Source organism: Protobothrops mucrosquamatus, unplaced genomic scaffold, assembly GCF_001527695.2.
Source record: "Protobothrops mucrosquamatus isolate PMUCROS unplaced genomic scaffold, P.Mucros_1.0 scaffold926, whole genome shotgun sequence".
NCBI lineage: Eukaryota > Metazoa > Chordata > Lepidosauria > Squamata > Viperidae > Protobothrops > Protobothrops mucrosquamatus.
In genome coordinates, this window is record NW_015387177.1 from 139205 (window position 1) to 160160 (window position 20956).

General features: G+C 46.2%; 1 protein-coding gene across 1 annotated transcript in view; it reads left to right on the top strand.

Moving 5' to 3' along the window:
- SUCO (SUN domain containing ossification factor) overlaps positions 1-20956 on the top strand; it is a 178808-nt gene that overhangs the window by 85426 nt on the left and 72426 nt on the right. The window contains exons 12-13 of the mRNA XM_029284770.1: positions 9426-9446; positions 9646-9701. Of these exons, the coding sequence (XP_029140603.1) occupies positions 9426-9446; positions 9646-9701 (77 nt within the window). The remainder of the gene's footprint in view (positions 1-9425; positions 9447-9645; positions 9702-20956) is intronic.

Consider the following 20956-nt stretch of genomic DNA (forward strand, 5'->3'; position numbering starts at 1 on the left):
AGTTCTCACCTACATCGTCCACAAGGGACGACTCGGGAACTCAACTCCTACCTCGGGCAGCTCACCTATCCCCCTAAGCCCAGGGGAAAGGTATCAAGCCGTTTGACAGCTGATGCAGGCTGTCAAAACGGCTTTTACGCGAAAACAGGCGGGAGCAGCAAACAGCTGCGTCCAGCGAAGTCGCCTGCCACCGGAAGTCCATGAAGAGTATTAATCTTTAATTCAATCAAATATTGTCATAGGATTTGATTTCAATTCTTCTCAACACTCAGATTTGTCCAAGGCTTTAGCAAGCCTCTTTGTAAATGCAAGAAAACATTTACCAGCTCATTCTCTTGGTTGGTCATTTGTATTTTCCTTTTAATTTTTTAAAACAGTCATTTTATTTTGCATATCCAGGTGTCCTTTTCCAAATTATTCTCTTAGCCTGGCACTTCCACATTCTATAGTTTTTTTATCTTGTGAAATAAAATTTGTTCCAGATCTGTCATTCCTTCATTAACATTTTTTAGATGTACTATGAACCCATAGAAGCAGACCTGATTTTTGATTGTGTTGATATTGTAGTTGCTAACTTCTGGTTTCATTCTTCAGAAATCTCCTGTTCTATGTTGAATGTAAAAACATTTTGTCATTTTATAAGTCACAGCATTAATTGACATGAGGTGCATATTTTTTGCCTTAGAATCTTTCATCCTTCTAGTATCCAGTTTGTAAAATCATACAGTGAGGAAAAAAATTATTTGATCCCCTGCTGATTTTGTGCGTTTGCTCACTGACAAAGAAATGGTCAATCTATAATTGTAATGGTATGTTTATTTTAATACTGAGAGACAAAATAACAAAAAAAGCCAGAAAAACGCATTTCAAAAAAGTTATAAATTGATTTGCATTTTAATGAATGAAATAATGGTTAGCAGAGACGAATAAACAAAAAGTTACTTTGTAGTGAATAGAGGAAGTGAAAGTAGTGAAAAACCCCTGCATATCCCCCCTCCCCCTTGGGAGTATGGCAGGACACAGGAAAGGGTAAGAATTGGTTTTAGATCAGAGGAGATAGATAGAAAGGAAATATAACTGGATCCTGACAGATGGTGTGGATAGTGTTCATAGGTCATAGGCAGCATTCCTCCTTCTCCAAACACTGCAAGTTGAGATAATGCCAAAGAGCTCAATTTTGGTCTCATCTGACCAAACTGATTCAGTTCTCATCTGATTCAGTTCTCCTCTGAATCATTCAGATGTTCATTGGCAAACTTCAGGCGGGTCTGTACATCTACTTTCTTGAGCGGGGGGACCTTGCGGGCGCTGCAGGATTTCAGTCCTTCCCGGCGTAGTGTGTTACCAATTGTTTTTTTGGTGACTATGGTCCCAGCTGCCTTGAGATCATTGACAAGATCCTCCTGTGTAGTTCTGAGCTGATTCCTCACCATTCTTATGATCATTGAAACTCCACGAGGGGAGATCTTGCATGGAGCCCTAGACCAAGGGAGATTGACACTTATTTTTTGTTTCTTCTATTTGTGAATAATCGCACCAACTGTTGTCACCTTCTCACAAACTGCTTGGCGATAGTCTTGTAGCTCATTCCAGCCTTGTGTAGGTCTACAATCTTGTCCCTGACATCCTTGGACAGCTCTTTGGTCTTGGCTATGGTGGAGAGTTTGGAATCTGATTGTTCTGTGGATAGGTGTCTTTTATACAGGTAACAATCTGAGATTAGGAGCACTCCCTTTAAGAGAGTGCTCCTAATCTCAGCTCGTTACCTGTATAAAAGACACCTGGGAGCCAGAAATCTTGCTGATTGATAGGGGATCAAATACTTATTTCACTCATTAAAATGCAAATCAATTTATAACTTTTTTGAAATGTGTTTTTTTGGATTTTGTTGTTATTCTGTCTCCCACTGTTAAAATAAACCTACCATTACAATTATAGACTTATCATTTCTCCAGTACAGGAGATGGAGAATCCACCAATGGGTTTTCTTTGTCTGCCTGCTCTTGAGACCAAGTAGCCAAACTTGACACGCCCCCTCTTGCCAGGAGATCCAGTCTTGGTCTCAGCTCTTGAAAGACGTTTCAGGTTTGGCTCTCAAGATAGCAGGTTAGAAAACTCCATTGGTGATTCTCTTTTATCCTCAAAATTTGCTCAGTCCTCCCTTACCCTCAATCCTATTTAGCATTTCCTCCAAATTCTCCTCCAAATTCTCCTTTATCATTTCTTTCCTTTATTTTACTGTTCAAGGAGTGGGAGGTGGGGGGGGGAGGTGAAAATCCTGCAGCTTTCCTTTCTGCCTTTCTCCCAGGCTCTGGGGGGAAAGATTACTGGGCAGAATTGCTCTGGGAAAGCACTTCTTCCCTATTTCTTTAGTCAGAAACTAAATTGGTGCTGCAGGCTTGGGAGTCCCTCCTTTGTTTTGAGGCCTCCGGATCAGTTTCGGCGGCCGCCATTTTGAAGGCCGGAAAGGCCGACAAAATTGATTTTTTTTCCTCCTTGCTGTTCCGAGGCCGATTGTTGCCCCAAATTCCAGCGTAGCGCTTCGCGCCGCCTGGAAACCTGATCCAGGGGCTGCTAACTTTCTTCCGAAGCCTACGGTGGTTTTAAGCAGAGGGAAGGCCTCGACCACCATTTTGTAGCAGGAGCATTTCTATCTACCTTTTGCAATCGTTTGGGGCCTTCTCCTGAGTTTGCTAGAACCCAAGTGCCTTGAGAGCAAAAGGCTCTCAGCCTACACGGCCTGTCGGATTCCCAGCCTCTCTCACTACTTACCGCGGCCAACATCTTAAACATTGCGCTGTAAATTAAGTAGGTCAATCTCAAACATATATATTACCTCACAAGTTCACAGCCGCCATTTTGAATTTGTTTTCCTACCAGGCCTTGCCTCAATTTTCCTGTATCCCTCATTGGGAAAATTTGGCCTTTTTGTTTTCTGGTGCATATTGCCTGGCCACCTAAGACCTCCGGGCGGAGCCCAGAGAGTGGTTCCTAACGTGCCTTCGGCACCTAACTCAAGGGCCGTGACCATAGCCCAGAGAGAAATATATTTTTTTGGTCGGGTGGTCAGGGGAAAAGTCTTGTTGCTTGTTCCAATCCCGCTCCCGCCAGCTACGTGCCTGCCAGAGCGTCACCTCAGCTATCTGAGACTGCTCCACTGGGATGGAGGGCTCATCGTTGCCTCAATCCACTCCATCCTCCAGTTACGGCTGCCATAAATCCTCTGAACAGGAGGCGGCAGGCAAGTCCAAGTCCAAAACTAAGCACACGCTCAAGAAGCCTTCCAAGCTGGCAGAGAAGCAAGTTAGCCGTAGGCACCAGGCTCTGGAGAAGGAGTTCTCCAGGGCACAGAGGCAGGCCGGGCTAGATACGATGCAATTGGAGGCCCCGGAACCTGATCTTCCATTAGGTCCCTCAACCTCAACTCAAGGTGTCTGGTCCATTCCAGGGACACCGGTCAACATGGGTTCACCTCCCACAATTACTCATCACGCTACGATGGCTCAGGGTACAGTCCCAGAAGCCACGTTTACTCCTACAGCAGCAGGACTCAGGGGTCCGGACTTGGGAGATATTTTCTCCGACGGACGCCTGGAGGCTTTACTAACAAAGGTAGTAGATAGAGCTTTAGCCCAGCGTTCCATGCAGTATCCTGATCAATGGGCTTCCACCTCTGCTATGCCTCCTTCTGAGGCTCCTACAGAATTCCCCATGCTCCAGGAGTCCATGTCTCCTGCGCATTCTTCTATGAGCGGTTATTCTTCCCCTCGGGGTGAGGAGCAGCCGGATCTCATTCTGTCAGAGGAAGAGGACCTCCCTCCTGAGCCCTCCCCTTCGGGAGGCCTTTTCAATCCAGCCCTTTTTCTCTCAATCCTACGCAAGGCCACAGCAACAGCAAAAATAGGATCAGATCAATTCCCTCAACCTCAGGCCACATCGGATACTAGTCCTAATCCGATATTTTTCGAAACAGTGGCAACTGAACATCACATTCCGTGCCCCTCCATCTTCCTCAAGGGGATTAAGAAACCATGGGCATCCCCTTCCTCATTCCCTTCTGTAAGCGGGATTGACAAAAAGATCTTCAGCACCTCCTCTGATCTTAATGATGCGCTGGAGGTTCCCAAGTTAGACGAGGCATGGACCCCTCTGGTATCCCAGATGGCGGTCACTGGGGACTTAGCTCAGGTACTAAAAGCGGATGACAAAAAATGGGAACATACGTTTCGAAAAACCCATCAATCAGCAGCCTGGGCGATTAAAACGGCCAGCTGCGCATCCTTTTTTGTTAGAACCACCCTCCTTTGGTTGCGTCAGCTTCAGGCCAGGGTCCCTGCCGAGGATTTGCGTACCCACCAGGATCTCAGTAAAATGGTGGCGGCGACTGAGTATGCTGCGGATGCAACGCTTCAGTCTGCCGTCTTTGCATCTAGATCTATGGCCTCTAATATTACCGCCAGAAGGATGCTGTGGTTAAAGCATTGGCAGGCTGACACCAAACTTAAATGGAGTCTAGCAACTGCTCCTTATCTGGGCAGTAACTTGTTTGGAGAGTCCCTTGCCCCGTACCTTGTGGAGAACAAGGACAAGCGCAAGGTTATGGCTCATTTACACAAGAAGGCTGACAAGCGTCCCACTCCCTACTTTCGTAGACAGTGCTTTCGCCAGGCAGCAGGTGCAACAGCCGTTCACCCCCCTCAGACAGGAACGGCCGTACGACCGTCCTTACGACAGGTCAGGGTTCCGGCCCAGACAACAAGGACAAAATAAGCGGCCATTTCAAGGGGCGGGTCACCCATACAGAAAGTCCAAATGACTCCTGCACTACCCTTCCCATCGGGGGAAGGCTAGCCCACTTTTTCCACCAGTGGGAACTTTCCTCCACGGACAACTGGGTCCTACAAACCATCCAGTTCGGGCTGTCCCTGGAGTTCCTAGCCACACCCCCGGACCGATTCATCCGCTGTTCCGTTTCCAGGGACCTACAAAAACAAAGGCTTATGCAGGAGGCCATCCAACACCTTTTAGAAATTCAGGCGATAGAACCAGTACCACCAGAACACAGAGGCAGGGGGTTCTACTCCATCCTCTTTGTGGTTCCCAAGACCTCGGGGGTGGTGGTGGTGGAGAGCAATCCTAGACCTCAAGCATCTCAATCATTACATCACTTACAAAAAGTTCAAGATGCAATCTCTCCAGTCCATTCTGGGAGGAATCAGACAAGGGGATTTCCTAGCATCGATAGATCTCACGGAGGCTTACCTCCACATTCCCATTCATCCAGCTCACCGTCGATTCCTGAGGTTCTACTACAAGGGCAGACACTTTCAGTACAGGGCCCTCCCCTTCGGTCTTTCGTCTGCGCCCAGGGTATTTACAAAAATCCTAGCCGTGCTGGCCGCCCAGTTGAGGAAGGTTCCAATACGCGTCCAGTGTTATCTGGACGACATCCTGATTCAAGCGTCATCCTTCCAGGCAGCTCAAGCGGAGGTGAATCACACCATTCAGGTACTTCAACAACATGGCTTCTCAGTCAACTTCCAAAAAAGTCAGACAATTCCCTCGTCCAGACTCTTGCACCTGGGAGCCGTGATAGACACCTCCAACTACATGGTCTATCTCTCCCAGGAGCGAGTGGTCAGCATCAGGGAGCTAGCTTGCCGGGTGTACAGGGAACGTTCTGTCCAGTTGGTTCTACTCTCTCAGCTATTAGGAAAGATGGTCTCCTGCATAGCCATTGTTCCCTGGGCCAGACTTCACTTGCGGGACCTCCAATGGTTCCTGCTGCCATTCCAACGGGCAAATGCCAGTGCATCCAGCCGACAGGTCAGGGTCCCGGTTCAGGTTCGCAGGGCTCTTCGCTGGTGGTTCTCGCGGGCAGTGACCAAAGGGTCACCCTTCAAGGAACCGGACCGCATCACCATCACGACAGACGCCAGTCTGTTTGGATGGGCCCGTCTACAGTCTCAGTTTGCGCAGGGCCGTTGGTCCAGCGCAGACTTGAGACACAACATCAATTGGCTGGAGCTCAGGGCCATCCACCTGGCTCTACGCCAATTCAGACACACGATCAGGGGTCGCCACGTTCTGGTCCTCACAGACAACGTGGCGTCCAAAGCCCACGTCAACCGTCGGGGGCACCAGGTCCAGGTCTCTGATGTCCGAGGCACGGCTCCTGGGTTCCTGGGCAGAGTCCAATCTGGCCTCCATCAAGGCCGAACACATCTCGGGGGTCAACAACCAGCAAGCAGACTTCCTGAGTCGCGCTACGGTGGACCCATCAGAGTGGGGATTACATCCGGACCTGTTCTCCGAAATATCTCTCCGGTTCGGCTGACCGATCCTCGACCTGTTTGCGTCGTCGACCAACGCTCAACTCCCCAGGTACTATTCCCGCTATTTCCTTCCAGGGGCGGAGGGAAGGGACGCCTTGCGGACTCCATGGCCGCAAGGTCTGCTTTATGCCTTCCCTCCCCTACCCCTTATACCGGGGACCATCCGTAAGATACTTCAGGAACGGGTGGATGTGATCCTCGTGGCACCGTACTGGCCTCAGAGGCCGTGGTTTGCCAACTTGATGACTCTTTCCCGATTTCCTCCATGGAAGATTCCCCCTCATCGGGTGTCACTACATCAGGGGTCCCTTCAACATCCGGAACCCCAATGGTTACAACTAACCGTTTGGCGCTTGAGCGCTGCATAATGACCAAGAACTATTTTCCCCTCGTGCCATTTCCATGATTCAGGCTTCCCGCCGCCCAGCGACCAATCACATTTATAATTCTACCTGGAAGAATTTTTGCCATTGGTGTCGGAGGCGACAACTAATCATACACAAGCTAACCATCCCTCAAATCGTAGATTACCTTTTGGATGGCCTGGATAGAGGCCTCGCCCCTGCGACCATTCACAGACAGGTGGCTGCCTTGTCCACATTACTTACCTGTGCGGATTCAGTTCCTTTGGCTCACCATCCCAGAATTCGTGCCTTTATCAAAGGTGCGTGCAACACTAGGCCTCCCATGGTGCACAGGTATCCTTCTTGGGAATTACCTCGCATACTTCAGGCTCTAACTAGGCCACCCTTCGAGCCTATAATGACTGTTTCGTTAAGGAATCTATCTCTTAAGGTCGCGTTCTTAATACCTGTCACATCGGCCAGACGTATCTCTGAGCTCGCCGCCCTATCGGTCAGAAGTGACCTTTGCATTTTTCACAGTGATCGGCTGGTCCTTCGTCTGGACCCCACATTTGTGCCCAAGGTAAATTCGCTCTTCCACAGGGCTCAGGAAGTCATCCTACCTAATTTTTGCCCCAACCCTTCCCGTGACTTGGAGCGGCAGTGGCATACGCTGGACATCCGCAGAGCGTTGCGGCGCTACATCAAGCGTACAGAGCCCTTTCGCAGGTCCGAGGCCCTATTTGTTTCCTTCCGTCCGGCCTCTGGGACAGAAGGTTTCCTCTGGCACGATTGGCAGGTGGATCAGGGCCTGTATTGCGGAGGCGTACCAGTCCTCTTCCCTGCCGGCTCCAAGTCATCTCACTGCCCATTCCACTCGCAGCGCTGCGACTTCTGCGGCATGGGCCACTCAGGCGTCCATCAAGGAGGTTTGTAGGGCTGCGACCTGGTCTTCACCCTCCCCGTTTATAGGCCACTACAAAATTGATTGTTTTGCTTCAGCGGACGCCTCCTTTGGGCGGAGGGTCCTTCAGCAGGTGGTTCCCAGGGACACTATTCCGGCCTTATCTGTTTCCCACCCATCGGGACAGTGAGGCTTTGGTATGTCCCATTGGTGGATTCTCCATCTCCTGTACTGGAGAAGGGGCATTGTCTTACCTGAACGCCTTTTCTCAGTACGGAGATGGAGAATCCACACCCATCCCTTATAGTCAGATAGGCCACTGTAGGGGTTTGAGAGCCAACACCTCGTCCATCTTCAGTCACTTTCGCCCTCGTTAAGACTGGATCTCCTGGCAAGAGGGGGCGTGTCAAGTTTGGCTACTTGGTCTCAAGAGCAGGCAGACAAAGAAAACCCATTGGTGGATTCTCCATCTCCGTACTGAGAAAAGGCGTTCAGGTAAGACAACGCCCCTTCTTTATCAGTGGGCAAACATACAAAATCAGCAGGGGATCAAATATTTTTTTCCCCTCACTGTAAAAAAAACTGCAACTGTTTGCGAGTTCGGGGAGCCTGCCATTAATAGACTTCACTTTCCCTGGATCCATTTCTGCTCCTTTGCACAACACCCTATACCTCAAGTAAGATTTCGATTGCGCAATCTATAGGATGATGAGGGGGCAATGTGTCACATTCCTTCTCACTGAATACCTTGTTTATTATTATATTTTTACAGGTAGTCCTCGACTTACAGTCATTTGTTTAGTGACCGTTCAAAGTTACAACGGCATTGAAAAAAGTGACTTATGAATGGTTTTCACACAACCATTGCAGTATCCCCATGCTCACGTAATTAAACTTCGGGTGCTTGGCAACTGGCATGTATTTATGACAGTTGCACTGTCCCAGGGTCATGTGATCACCATTTGCAAACTTCCCAGCTGGCTTCTGACAAGCAAAATCAGTGGGGAAAGCCAGATTCGCTTAACAACCACATGATTCACTTAACAGTTGCAGTGATTCATTTAACAATTATGGCAAAAAGGTCATAAAATGGGACAAAACTCATTTAACAACTGTTTTGCTTAGCAATAGAAATTTTGGGCTCAGTTGTGGTCATAGGTAAAGGACTATCTGTATTAGTTTTAATGTTTACTTGTGAACAGCCCAGAGTCATTAGTAGTTGTGTGGTATATAAATTTAATAAAATAAATAACTGGTATTACTTCTACACTTATTCAAAAAAGCAAACAAAAAAAATAACATTAAGTAATCATATATACTTCATTAGCTTTATAATCCCATTTCTTCTATTTAAAAAAAATAGAAGTAATAAAGGGAGGGAGATGGGCAGTTAAATGAAATGAAAATAAATAAAACAGAACCCTTTTGTGGATTCTTTGTTTACATATTATCTGTGTAATCAGCAAAGTACAGTTGGTTATATCAAAATAAAAAATATTCATTATTGTACAACTTGAAAGCCTTGCATACTTCTGGACTATAATAGTGACATTTATTTCTGTTGTATTGGGGTTTTTTCCTCTAGCATTCATCTATAATTATGAAGCATGCCAGGTGTTTGGCTACATAACAAATAGCTGTGATAATTTGACTGCATGTTGTGACCTTTAGTGAGCATCTTATAATTTTCTGCAAAAGCATTGCAGTATATTGGGTTGGGGATGAGGGGAAGAAGAACAATTTACAACATTCACTGTTGTTAATTGCATAACAGCTAATTTATTGCCTGCAGCATGCATATATTTGACTGATTCTTCTTTTTCTTCTTTTATCTTACTTCAGATGTTCATCAAGTATATAAAGGTTAGCAATATCTTCATAATATTGAAAGTCTAAAGCATGAGTACACTTTCTGGCTTCGCACACTAATGCATGAAAAGAACAGAGCCTGCCAAGATTCCTTCTGTTAACTTTATGTGAAGTTTTATTTTATCTTTACTTTATACAAGAACTATTAATTCATTTTTCACTTTTCAGTTATTAAATACTTTTTATTTTTCAGGTGGAGTTGGTATCGCATTTTGGATCAGAACATTTCTGTCCTTTAAGCCTTATAAGGTATTAATGAAAAATATTTCTATTATTAAGCTAAATATGTGAATCCAGACAACACATTGTTTATTAAGCACTAATGATTTGTAGGAACCCAGGAGCCGTGCCTTGGACATCAGAGACCTGGACCTGGTGCCCCCGACGGTTGACGTGGGCTTTGGACGCCATGTTGTCCGTGAGGACCAGAACGTGGCGACCCCTGATCGTGTGTCTGAATTGGCGTAGAGCCAGGTGGATGGCCCTGAGCTCCAGCCAATTGATGTTGTGTCTCAAGTCTGCGCGGGACCAACGGCCCAGCACATACATACGGGTTGCCGGTTGGGTGGAATACCAAAACGGGTGCCCATGGGAACGCCCGCTAACCCCACGATTGAACAACGAAAGCTACGAACTGATCTGTATGATGTGCTGGGGGTTGGTGGGAAGGACGGGAGGAAGATTCCCATTAGAGATAAGAACGGCACGAGTACTAGTGGAATGGAAGGAAAGAACATAGTGAATAATGCGAGTGGATGCAGGATCCCTAGGGCTGAACTTCACCGAAGGGAAAGTAGGGATAACCACGATAGCTGACAAAGCGAGAAAGAGCCTGTGGCCTAGAGGTTAATACATCTGCTTAACGTGCAGACAGCCCAGGTTCGAATCTCAGAATGGTATGACTGGTTGAAAAGAACTAAAAAGTTCGAAATGGCTATTACAGTTCTCCCTTAATTCTTTGTTAGCAATCCAAATTTTGAAAAAACACATATGATGTCGATGTCAACGCTGCAAATACTGTATATTCTTGCTTTGACAATATGCAGAACTGTCTGGTATTTTTATAGTTAAACCAGGCAACAGGGAAAAAGGGAGGAGAATAAGGATAGCCCGGGAAAAAGAAACCGGAAGTAAATCACATCTTCCAAGTTGATTGGAAGATGTGAACCATGACCCCAAAATAAGGAGGGGGGGGGAATGCTTAGAATGTATATGCGTAACCAGACCTAAGCATTTCCACCATGCTGTACTGACGTCTCTGTAACCTTAATAAATGCTTGTAGGAAAAAATATGCCTGAAAGTCCTTTTAAGTGTTTCGTTAATCAGACACATGACATCATGCTTAGGTCTGAACTCCTTTTAAAATGATCTGGGGTCCCGAACTCCATCCACTTCCTCTAAGCTTGACAGGTCTGGTAAAGATTCGGGGAAAATCTCATCTGGTGGGAGAAAGGAATGAGAACCATGAGACTACCTATAGGGCCTAATCCCCCTCTTGAGTCAACGGATGTTGCAGGGCACCTTAGGCCACCCAATGAGCGAGCGCACATGGCCGCCTCACCGACTCCACGCGAACCAGTCATCCCCAATGAATACCGGGACCTGGCGGAGGTTTTTAGTGAAAAAGAATGTGATGCCCTACCCCCTCACAGACCCAATGACTGCTCCATCGAACTGGTGCCAGGAGCCAAACTCCNAAGAAAAAAAAGATGGGTCGCTTCGTCTCTGCGTGGACTATAAGGGTCTCAATGCTGTGAGTGTGGAAAACAAATACCCACTCCCCCTCCTAAAGGACTTATTAACCCATCTGGCTAAAGGGAGTGTCTTCACTAAACTAGACCTGAGAGAGGCATACTACCGGGTGAGAATAAAAGAGGGAGACGAGTGGAAAACTGCCTTCAACTGTCCAATGGGGAGCTATCAGTTCAAAGTCATGCCATTTGGACTACAGGGGGCCTCAGCTGTATTTATGCAGTTGATTAATGAGGTACTACATGATCACTTATACAAAGGGGTTTTGGTGTATCTTGATGATATCCTGATATATAGCACGAACGTGACTGATCACATAAAGCTGGTAAGAGAAGTGTTAAAGAAACTATTGAATGCCAAGCTTTATGCCAAATTGTCGAAATGTAAATTTCATCAAACCCGATTGGACTATCTTGGCTATAGAATTTCCAACGAGGGTATTGAAATGGACCCAGCCAAGGTGAAAGCCATAATCGAATGGCAGCTCCCAAAGACTCGCAAACAGCTCCAGAGTTTTCTGGGGTTTGCCAACTTTTATCGTCAATTTATCCCCTCTTTTGCCGAGATTGCCCTACCCCTTACCGAACTACTCAAAACAGGCAAAGGAGGAGGAAAGCCATGACCGGGCCAACCACTAGCATGGACAATGGGTTGTCAAACAGCTTTTGAGAACTTAAAAAGACTATTTGCTGCTGAACCGGTCCTAAAGCACCGCTGCCCAGGGGAACCCTTTGTGATTCAAGCCAACGCCAGCGATGTGGCAGTTGGAGCTGTGTTACTGCAAAAGAACAAAAATGGGATCCTGCAACCCTGCACCTACACCTCTAAGAAATTTACTGAGAGCGAGCGGAGATGGGCAATCTGGGAGAAAGAGGCCTTCGCGATTAGATGGGCACTATTAAACTGGCGACACTATCTGGAGGGGAGCAAGGTGCCATTTGAGGTATGGACAGATCACAAAAATTTAGAAGCACTGAAAACTCCCCGCAAATTGTCCCCAAAGCAAGTGTGGTGTGCACAGTACTTTAACCGCTTCGATTTCACTCTAAAATACATACCAGGAGGAAAGAACTTCCTAGCTGATGCGCTATCCCGGCTACCCCAATACAAGAGCGAACGGGAAGAGGTTAACGAGGCAATTATCCCCAATTCGCAAACTCCCAATCAACTTACACCTCGCAGGGTCCCCAATCCTGATGACCCTGGAGCAAAGAAAATAAAACGAGAACTCCTCACCGACCAATGGTTCAAAGATAATCAGACCTCCCTAACGTGCAGGGATGGTTTGGCTTACATGGGGGGAAAACTATATTTGCCGGAAACCCTCCGTCTCAATGCGCTCAAACACAGCCATGATGTAAAACAGGCTGGACACTTCGGATATTTGAAAACCCTACACCTCACCCGTCGACAATTCTGGTGGCCGGGGCTGAAAAAGGATGTGGAAAACTATGTAAAAAGTTGTACTGTATGTGCCACAATGAAAAGAATCCCAGGGAAAACCCCTGGACTACTGCAACCCGTGGCAGACCCTTCTCAACCATGGGAAGAAATAGCTATGGACTTTATAGTAGACCTACCTGAAAGCAGTGGAAACACTGTCATCTGGATGGTAATAGACCTGTTCTCGAAGCAGGCTCATTTCATCGCCTGCAAAGGACTCCCATCTGCCCAATGACTGACCAAATTGTTCCTGAAACATATCTACCGGCTGCATGGCGCCCCTAAGCGAATAATTTCGGACAGGGGGGTGCAGTTCACAGCGAAGTTTTGGAGAACTTTCCTTACATTAATAGGATCATCTCAAGGTTTATCATCTGCTTTTCATCCGGCCACCAACAGGGCAGCGGAAGCCGCTAACAAAATGGTGGAGCAATATCTTAGGTGCTATGTTTCTTACCAACAGACGAACTAGACTGATCTTCTCCCTTTTGTGGAGGTGGTGTACAATAATTCTGTGTACAGCAGCACCGGTTACACGCCTTTCAGAGTGGCCACGGGAAAAGAGTTCAGCCCAATACCTGAATATCCTCAGATGCCCTCCGCTTCCCAGACACTTGACCAATGGGTGAGGGGGTGGGAAGAAGTTTGGAGAAATACAAAAACTGCTTTAAAAAAGACTTTTGAAACCTATAAAAAGCAGACTGATAAAAATAGGGCTCCCCAAAGAACATTCCAAGTTGGGGAAAAAGTTTATTTGTCAACTAAATATCTACCCCTCAAGTTGCCCAGCAAGAAATTGGGACCAAAGTTCTTGGGGCCTTTCCCCATAGTAAGGATCATCAACCCAGTCACAGTAGAGCTAAAACTCCCTAAACTCTTAGGGAAAATTCACCCAGTTTTCCATTGTAGCTTGTTGAAACCATATCGGGGTTCCACGTTAAGACCTCCAAAAAAAGGCACCTGGGCCCCTCGTGGTTGCGGGACAGACCCACTATGAAGTAAAGCGTATTCTTGACTCTAGAATTTTTAGAGGGAAATTGCAGTATCTAGTACAATGGAAGGGATACCCGTTATCCGAAGCCACCTGGGTGAAATCCAGTGAAGTAAAGGCTAATAGATTGGTCAAAAGGTTTCATGTGAAACACCCCNCTTGCTACTAAGCTTAAGGTTTACCAGGCAGCAGTGCTAACTACCCTGATGTATGCTAGTGAGACCTGGACAGTGTACAGGAGGCACGTTAGGCAACTGAATTACTTCCACATGACTTGCCTTCGTAGAATTCTGAGGATCCGGTGGCAGGATAAGATACCAGATACAGAGGTCCTCTCCAGAGCAGGCCTATCATCAGGTTACACTCTGTTGATGAAAGCCTAGATGCGCTGGGCAGGCCACGTAAGGATGCCAGACCATCGCATCCCTAAACAGCTCTTCTATGGTGAGCTGTCTCAAGGAAAGTGATCGCACGGGGGACAAAAGAAGCAATACAAAGACACGCTGAAAGCATCTCTCAAGTCCCTGGATATCGACACCATCTCTTGGGAACTCTTGGCACATGATCGACCGACATGGCGTACCCTGGTTTACCAGGGGTGCCAGACATATGAACACAGGAGGACAATCTTGGCACAAGAGAATCGAGCACTCCGTAAAGCCAGAGCTGCAAATGCTGAAGCAACAGTGTCCACATTTCTCTGTTCAGTATGTGGCAGAACATTCCGTGCTAACATCGGTCTAATCAGCCATCTACGGACACACCGTTGATGGCCCACAATCCACAAGATGTCAAGGTCTTCATCGAAATCGATGGACGAACAACATACAGTATTTTAATATATAAAGATCAGTGTGAAAATGTTGAAAAGTCAAGTCTGTTGCAAGATCCAATCGGGGTTGGTGTAAGGACCCACTTCAATCCACATCTTAAGAAAGCAGAACTCTTGGAAATGGTTTCTTCCAACATGAACTTTTATTAAAAGAAACTGATAGCGGGCATGATAGACAGAATCTGAGGGATTCCCTTACAATGCGATGTTTTAAATTGTCCCTAAGCAGCCCCCCCACCCCGCAGTTCTTCCGGGCGATTCAAACCGGCAGATTTCTAGGTGTTAATTCCAGGAGAGATAACATCGATCCGGCTCCGTTGGCAGGATCATTCAACATCTCCTCACACAGATCCCAGATGCTGCATCTCCCTCCCCCCTTTCTCTCGCTGGCCGGTAAGGAGGAGAAGTTCAGAGGGGCATAGGATGAAAGGCAAATGGCTAGATTGTTATGGTTAGCAGATCTGAAGCGAATCAACAAAAGGTTACTTTGTAGTGAATAGAGGAAGTGAAAGTAATAAAACCCCCATGCATATCCCCCTCCCCCTTAGTAGTATGACAGGATCCAGGAGAGAGTAAAATTGGTTTTATATCAGAGAAGATAGATAGAAATGAAATATAACTGGATTCTGACATCCTGCCCCCCTTAAAAATAAGAGAGATCCACCTATAAAGAAAACAATACAGGTAGTCTGGCTTGTTAGGATACTCTGTAGAAACTTCTTTAATAGCTTCGGGGCTCTGACATGACGTTTATGGACCCACTCGTTTTGTGAGGTGGGGAGGTGTTTCCATGCTACTAGGTATTGAGTTGTCCCATAATATCTCCTAGAGTGTAGGATTTCCTTTATTTCGAAGTGTTGTTCTCCTTCCACCATGATTGAAGGTGGTGTTGGGGGAATTTTTGGTCGTATGGGTGACTGTTGTTCTCTTTTCAGCAAACTGCAGTGAAAAATTGGGTGTATTTGCCTGAGATTTTTGGCCAATTCTAATTCTACTGTTACTGGGTTTATGATTCTTTTAATTGGAAAAGGTCCTATATATTTTGGTCCAAGTTTTTTACATGGTTGTAGGGATTTTAGGTACTTTGTAGACAAATATACCATTTCTGCTATTATGAATGGTGTGGGTTCAACCCTTTTTTTAGCTCCTTGTGCTTTGTATGCTTGCCTGGCTTTGTCTAGGGCTTTTCTAACTATTGGCCAGGTGTTTTGTAATTGTTCTATCCATTCTTTCAGTGATGGGATTGCCAGTTCATTTGGGATTAGTTCTGATATGGGGTTGAAACTTTGACCGGTGGCTACTTGAAAGGGAGTGTAGCCTGTGCTGGAGTGGACTGCATTATTGTAGGCAACTTCTGCGAAAGGGAGTAGGTCCATCCAATTCGACTGCTGGAAATTAATAAAGCATCTTAAATATTGCTCAAGTACTGAGTTAGATTTTTCTGATTGACCATTCCCTTGAGGATGATGACTAGATGTCAGTCCCTGAGTGGTCCCTAAAAGGGATAAAAATTCCTTCCAAAATGCAGACGTAAATTGCACTCCCCTATCAGATATGATGCGTTGGGGTGCCCCATGCAATCTGTAAATATGCTGCACGAAAAGTTTCGCTAAGGCTTTTGCAGTGGGAATCTTTTGGCAAGTGATAAAGTGCACCTGTTTGGAAAACAAGTCCGTGACCGTCCAGATCACAGTATTCCCATTGCTTTCTGGTAATTCCACTATAAAATCCATGGCTATTTCCCTCCAGGGGGCTAAGGGATTTGCCACTGTTTGTAACAGTCTGGGAGATTTCCCTTGCAACCTCTTTGCAGTTGCGCACATTGGGCAGCTGGCCACGTAACTTTCTATGTCCTTTTTCATGGGTGGCCACCAAAATTGCCTTTTAATTAAGTGTAGTGTTTTTACAAATCCAAAATGCCCTGCTGATTTTGTGTCATGGCAAAGCTGCATGAATGTGACCATCTGGGTGGTTGGTATATATAACTTTTCCCCCACCCAAGGCAGTCTGTCCTTAATTGTGCACACATGTCTATTTTTCTGGAACCATTCATCTGTTTCCAAAGTTTTCCAAAATTCGATTCCAGTTTGGCTACCCAGCTGCGGTTTTAATTTAGCTTGGGCTCTGGGGGTTACTGGCACTGCCAGTTGTGATTCCGCCATAAGTCATTTAGAATCAGTAGCTCGCATGTTGTTATATTGGGGCATGCGAGATAGTGCATCTGCCAGGAAGTTCTCCCCCCCCCCCCCGGCAAGTGCTTGAGTGTAAAGTGGAATTGGTAAAAATGGGACTAGCGGGCATGCTTAGGGTTGAGCTTCCTGGGTGTTTTCAAGGCTTCCAGGTTTTTGTGGTCTGTCCATACATGAGAAGGGATCTTACTCCTTTCCAGGAATTGGCACACGTAAATAATGACCAACGTATCCTGTATGCCTCTTTCTCCCACACGGGCCAGCGCTGTTCCATTTCGGTGAGTTTCTTGGACGTATAAGCGCAGGATTGCAATACCCCTTCATTGTTTTCTTGTAATAGTACAGCCCCCACTGCCACATCACTTGCATCTGCCTGTATTATGAAGGGCTTCTCCATGTCTGGATGCTTCAGTACTGGTTTGGCAGAAAAGAATCTCTTTAATCTCTCAAACGCTGCTTGGCACTCCATTGTCCATGTTAGTGGCTGGCTAGATTTCACTGAGGATTCTACCTTTGTTTTTAGTAAGTTTGTGAGGGGCAGAGCTATCTGGGCAAATGAGGGAATGAATTGGCGGTAAAAGTTTGCAAAGCCCAGGAAACTTTGCAGCTGCTTTCTTGTGTGAGATGGTGCCCATTCTAATACTGCTCTGACCTTCTCTAGGTCCATTTCAATGCCCTGTGGGGATATGCGGTAACCCAGGTAGTTTAATCTTTTGTAGTGGAATTCGTATTTCGATAATTTGGCATATAGGTGGGCAGCTCGCAGTTTCTTTAAAACCGCTCTGACTAGGTTGACATGTTCCTCTTTGGATTCGGTGAAGATAAGCATGTCGTCTAAATAAACCAGGACCCCATTAAATAGGTGTTCCCTTAGTACCTCGTTAATTGCATAAATACTGCGAGACCCCCTTGTAATCCAAATGGCAAAACTTTGAAGTGGTAGCACCCCATTGGGCAATTAAATGCGGTTTTCCATTCATCCCCTTCCTTAATTCTAACACGGTAACAGCTTCCCTTAGATCTAGTTTAGTAAAAATTCTTCCTTTCGATAGGTGTGATAACATGTCCTTCATGAGGGGTAGGGGGTATAGGTTGCTTTCATTGATTGTATTCAATAGGCGATAGTCTACGCATAAGCATAAAGAGCTGTCCTTCTCTCTAAAGAGGACCGGGGCGGCCACTTTAGGCTTGGCAGGTTTGATGAACCCCTTTCTAGGTTTTTCTTTATGAATTTTTCCATTTCCTCCTTCTCCTTTGGGCTCATGGAGTATAGTCTGGGCTTCAGGAGTTTTGCCCCGGGCTTGAATTCTATGGCACAGTCCGTGGGTCGGTGAGGGGGGAGCTCATCCACCCTCTCCTCACTGAAAACGTCAGTGTATTCCTCTCGTATTTCGGGCAGCCCCTTTTCTTCTCCCATGGATGCTTTTTCCGTTCTTAATTTTGGTAGATCCCCTTGGGGTTTTAAGTCTGTAGGGTCCCCCTTCGGGAAATTGATTTCTGCCATCCTCCAATTTTCCCAGGGGTTCCATTTCTTTAACCATTCCAGTCCTAGGATCATCGGGCATTACATGCCTGGGGTCACTACGAACCTTATGTCTTCCTCATGGTTTCCCAGGGATAGGTGGACTGGTAAAGTGGCTAGGGTAGCTGATACCCCCCGTGCTATGGACCCATCTAACTGGCCAAATGAGATTGGGTGTTCTAGCCTCACCAGAATGCCCAGATTCCCCACTAGCGTTGGGCTAATGAGGCAGCGGGTGCAGCCAGAGTCTATTAAGGCTTTCACCTTGACAGCTTCGGGCATGGAGGGAATTAATATAGTCACTATCTTGAGGATGGGTGCGATGGGTCCACTTACCAGGGGTTCACCCTCTGAGCTGTCGTCTGAGGCGTCCACCGTCCCTGCGGTGTAGGCTGCAGTTCCTTCCCCACATTGGGCAGAGGTTGGGGATTCCACAGCCTCTATCGCTCTCATGGCGGGTTCTTTTGGCTTAGCTGGGGACTTCCTGGATTTACTGGCCGGTGATCTGTCTGGGTTGTGCTGGGGGGCTTTCAAGCAGCATTCTACAGCCCGATGCCCCTCTCCCGCATTTGAAACAGCCCGTTGGCTTCTTGGCCATAGCCGGTGGCTTCGCTGGCTCGCGCGTCGGCTTAGGCTGCGAGCGGCCCCTTGGTTTTCCTCGGCGGTGCCTCTTCAGTAGGTCAATCTCTGCTTCCTCTGCTAGGACGTACCACTCGTCGAGTTGGTGTGGGTCCCCCCAGGGCAGGCAAGCATCCTATAGGTCGTAATTTAGGCGGTCTTTTAAATGGTTAAGGAGGATGTCTTCCGGGCAATTCAAACCAGCAGATTTCTAGGTGTTAACTCCAGGAGAGATAACATCGATCTGGCTCCGTTGGCACAATCATTCAACATCTCCTCACACAGATCCCAGATGCTGCATCTCCCCCCCCCTTTCTCTCGCTGGCCGGTAAGGAGGAGAAGTTCAGAGGGGCATAGGATGAAAGGCAAATGGCTACATTGTTATGGTTAGCAGATCTGAAGCGAATCAACAAAAGGTTATTTTGTAGTGAATAGAGGAAGTGAAAGTAATAAAACCCCCATGGATACCCCCCTCCCCCTTAGTAGTATGACAGGATCCAGGAGAGAGTACAATTGGTTTTATATCAGAGAAGATAGATAGAAATGAAATATAACTGGATTCTGACAGTTGGTCTTTGGGACCAGAGGTTTAATTTTCTGAGCTTTTGTACTCATGCAGGAGCCCATCCTCAGGGAACTTCTCCTTATCAGACTGTATGCTTCGGGCTATTCTATTTGTTGCACTTATGTGATGCCTTCCTATTGGTTGATTACTGTATTTATACCGGTGATTGGCTATTATTTATTTGTGCTGCCAAGTCCTCAACTCCTAAGTATCTGATAAGCTGGTGATAAATCCTGGCCTTTACTCCTGGCTTTAATCATTTCTCTGGCTATCCTTGTACTTGCATGGCCACCAGTCTTAGTAGATGCGAAATTGAATGTATGTCCTTGTTCATTGCAATGTGAGATTACCAATGAACTTGGGTCTCCTCTTCTGACTGCTTGCTTGTGTTCTTGCAATCTGGTGGTAGCTTCCTCCCCATCTGTCTACATAGTCACAGGGGCAATCCATGCAGAAGATCTGGTACATTACATTGGAAGTATCTCCCATCTCCAAGCAATCATTGCAATGCATGATTTGTCCTCATATGGTAGCTTCTGGGTGGGGTGCAATGCAGATATCAGAAGCTGCGTTCTATTGCTTCCAAAATGTTTTTGATACATGGCAGGATGTGCCATATAGTTGGTCTTATACCTTCTTTCTTCATTTCTCTTCCTTGCATATTGCACAGGCATCTTGTAATAAATGCTTGTGGATAACCATTCTCCGTGAATTGTTCACGTATGTAGCTTCTGTCCAGTTGTTTAGCTTGCTGGGTACTACAGTGGGTTCTCACCCTGCCATATAGTGTTCTGACACAACTCTTTTTATATGATAGTAGATGGTTACTGTTGAAACTAAGATTGCTTTGAGTGTTGGTGGCCTTGTGATAGACTGTGGTTTCTAGGCTTCCATCTTCCTATCTGTTGACAAGCACATCTAAAAATAGTAATTGTCTAGCCGTTTCTTCCTCCATTGTGAACTGTATGTCTGGGAAGATGGGGTTCAGTAGGGTATGAAAGTCTTTTGTTGGAATATTCATGAGCAGGAAGAGTCATGTGGTAACTCACTCAGCCAATGTGAAGAAAGTGCTACTGAGTCTGTGCAAAAGGGTATTGAGTTATGAGCTGGATTTTTCCAGTCTCGGGTTTGTCTCTGTATCTCTCTGTAAGAAGTCTTCATTGTGCTATGATGCTGTAAAGAAGAATGTATGGTATTGTAAATATTTTGATATGAATATAAAGGAGTTATTTGAATCAGCTAAATGCAGTCAACTGTGAGAGCTTCTGATTTATTTTTTCACCAATAGAGAAATTAAAATTCTCTAACAGGTTATGGGCCCAGAGCTTACTAAGGACTGCATTGTAATTTAAAGCTGGAAGAAATTGCCTGTGTTTAGAAAGTATAAGAACAAGGCAGAATTAGCAGAATGGCTGCAATGGAATTTAAGGAAAGCTCTGTGCCTCGTTTAGGCCAAAAGAATTACATTGTGTCGGCTGCTAAAATGGAATGTTTGCTGAAAGCTAAAGAGCTGTGGTATATCGTAGAAAACCCACCACGAGTGTTTGCAGCTGCTGATCAGAAAAGTCATGATCAAGCAATGGCTTATCTC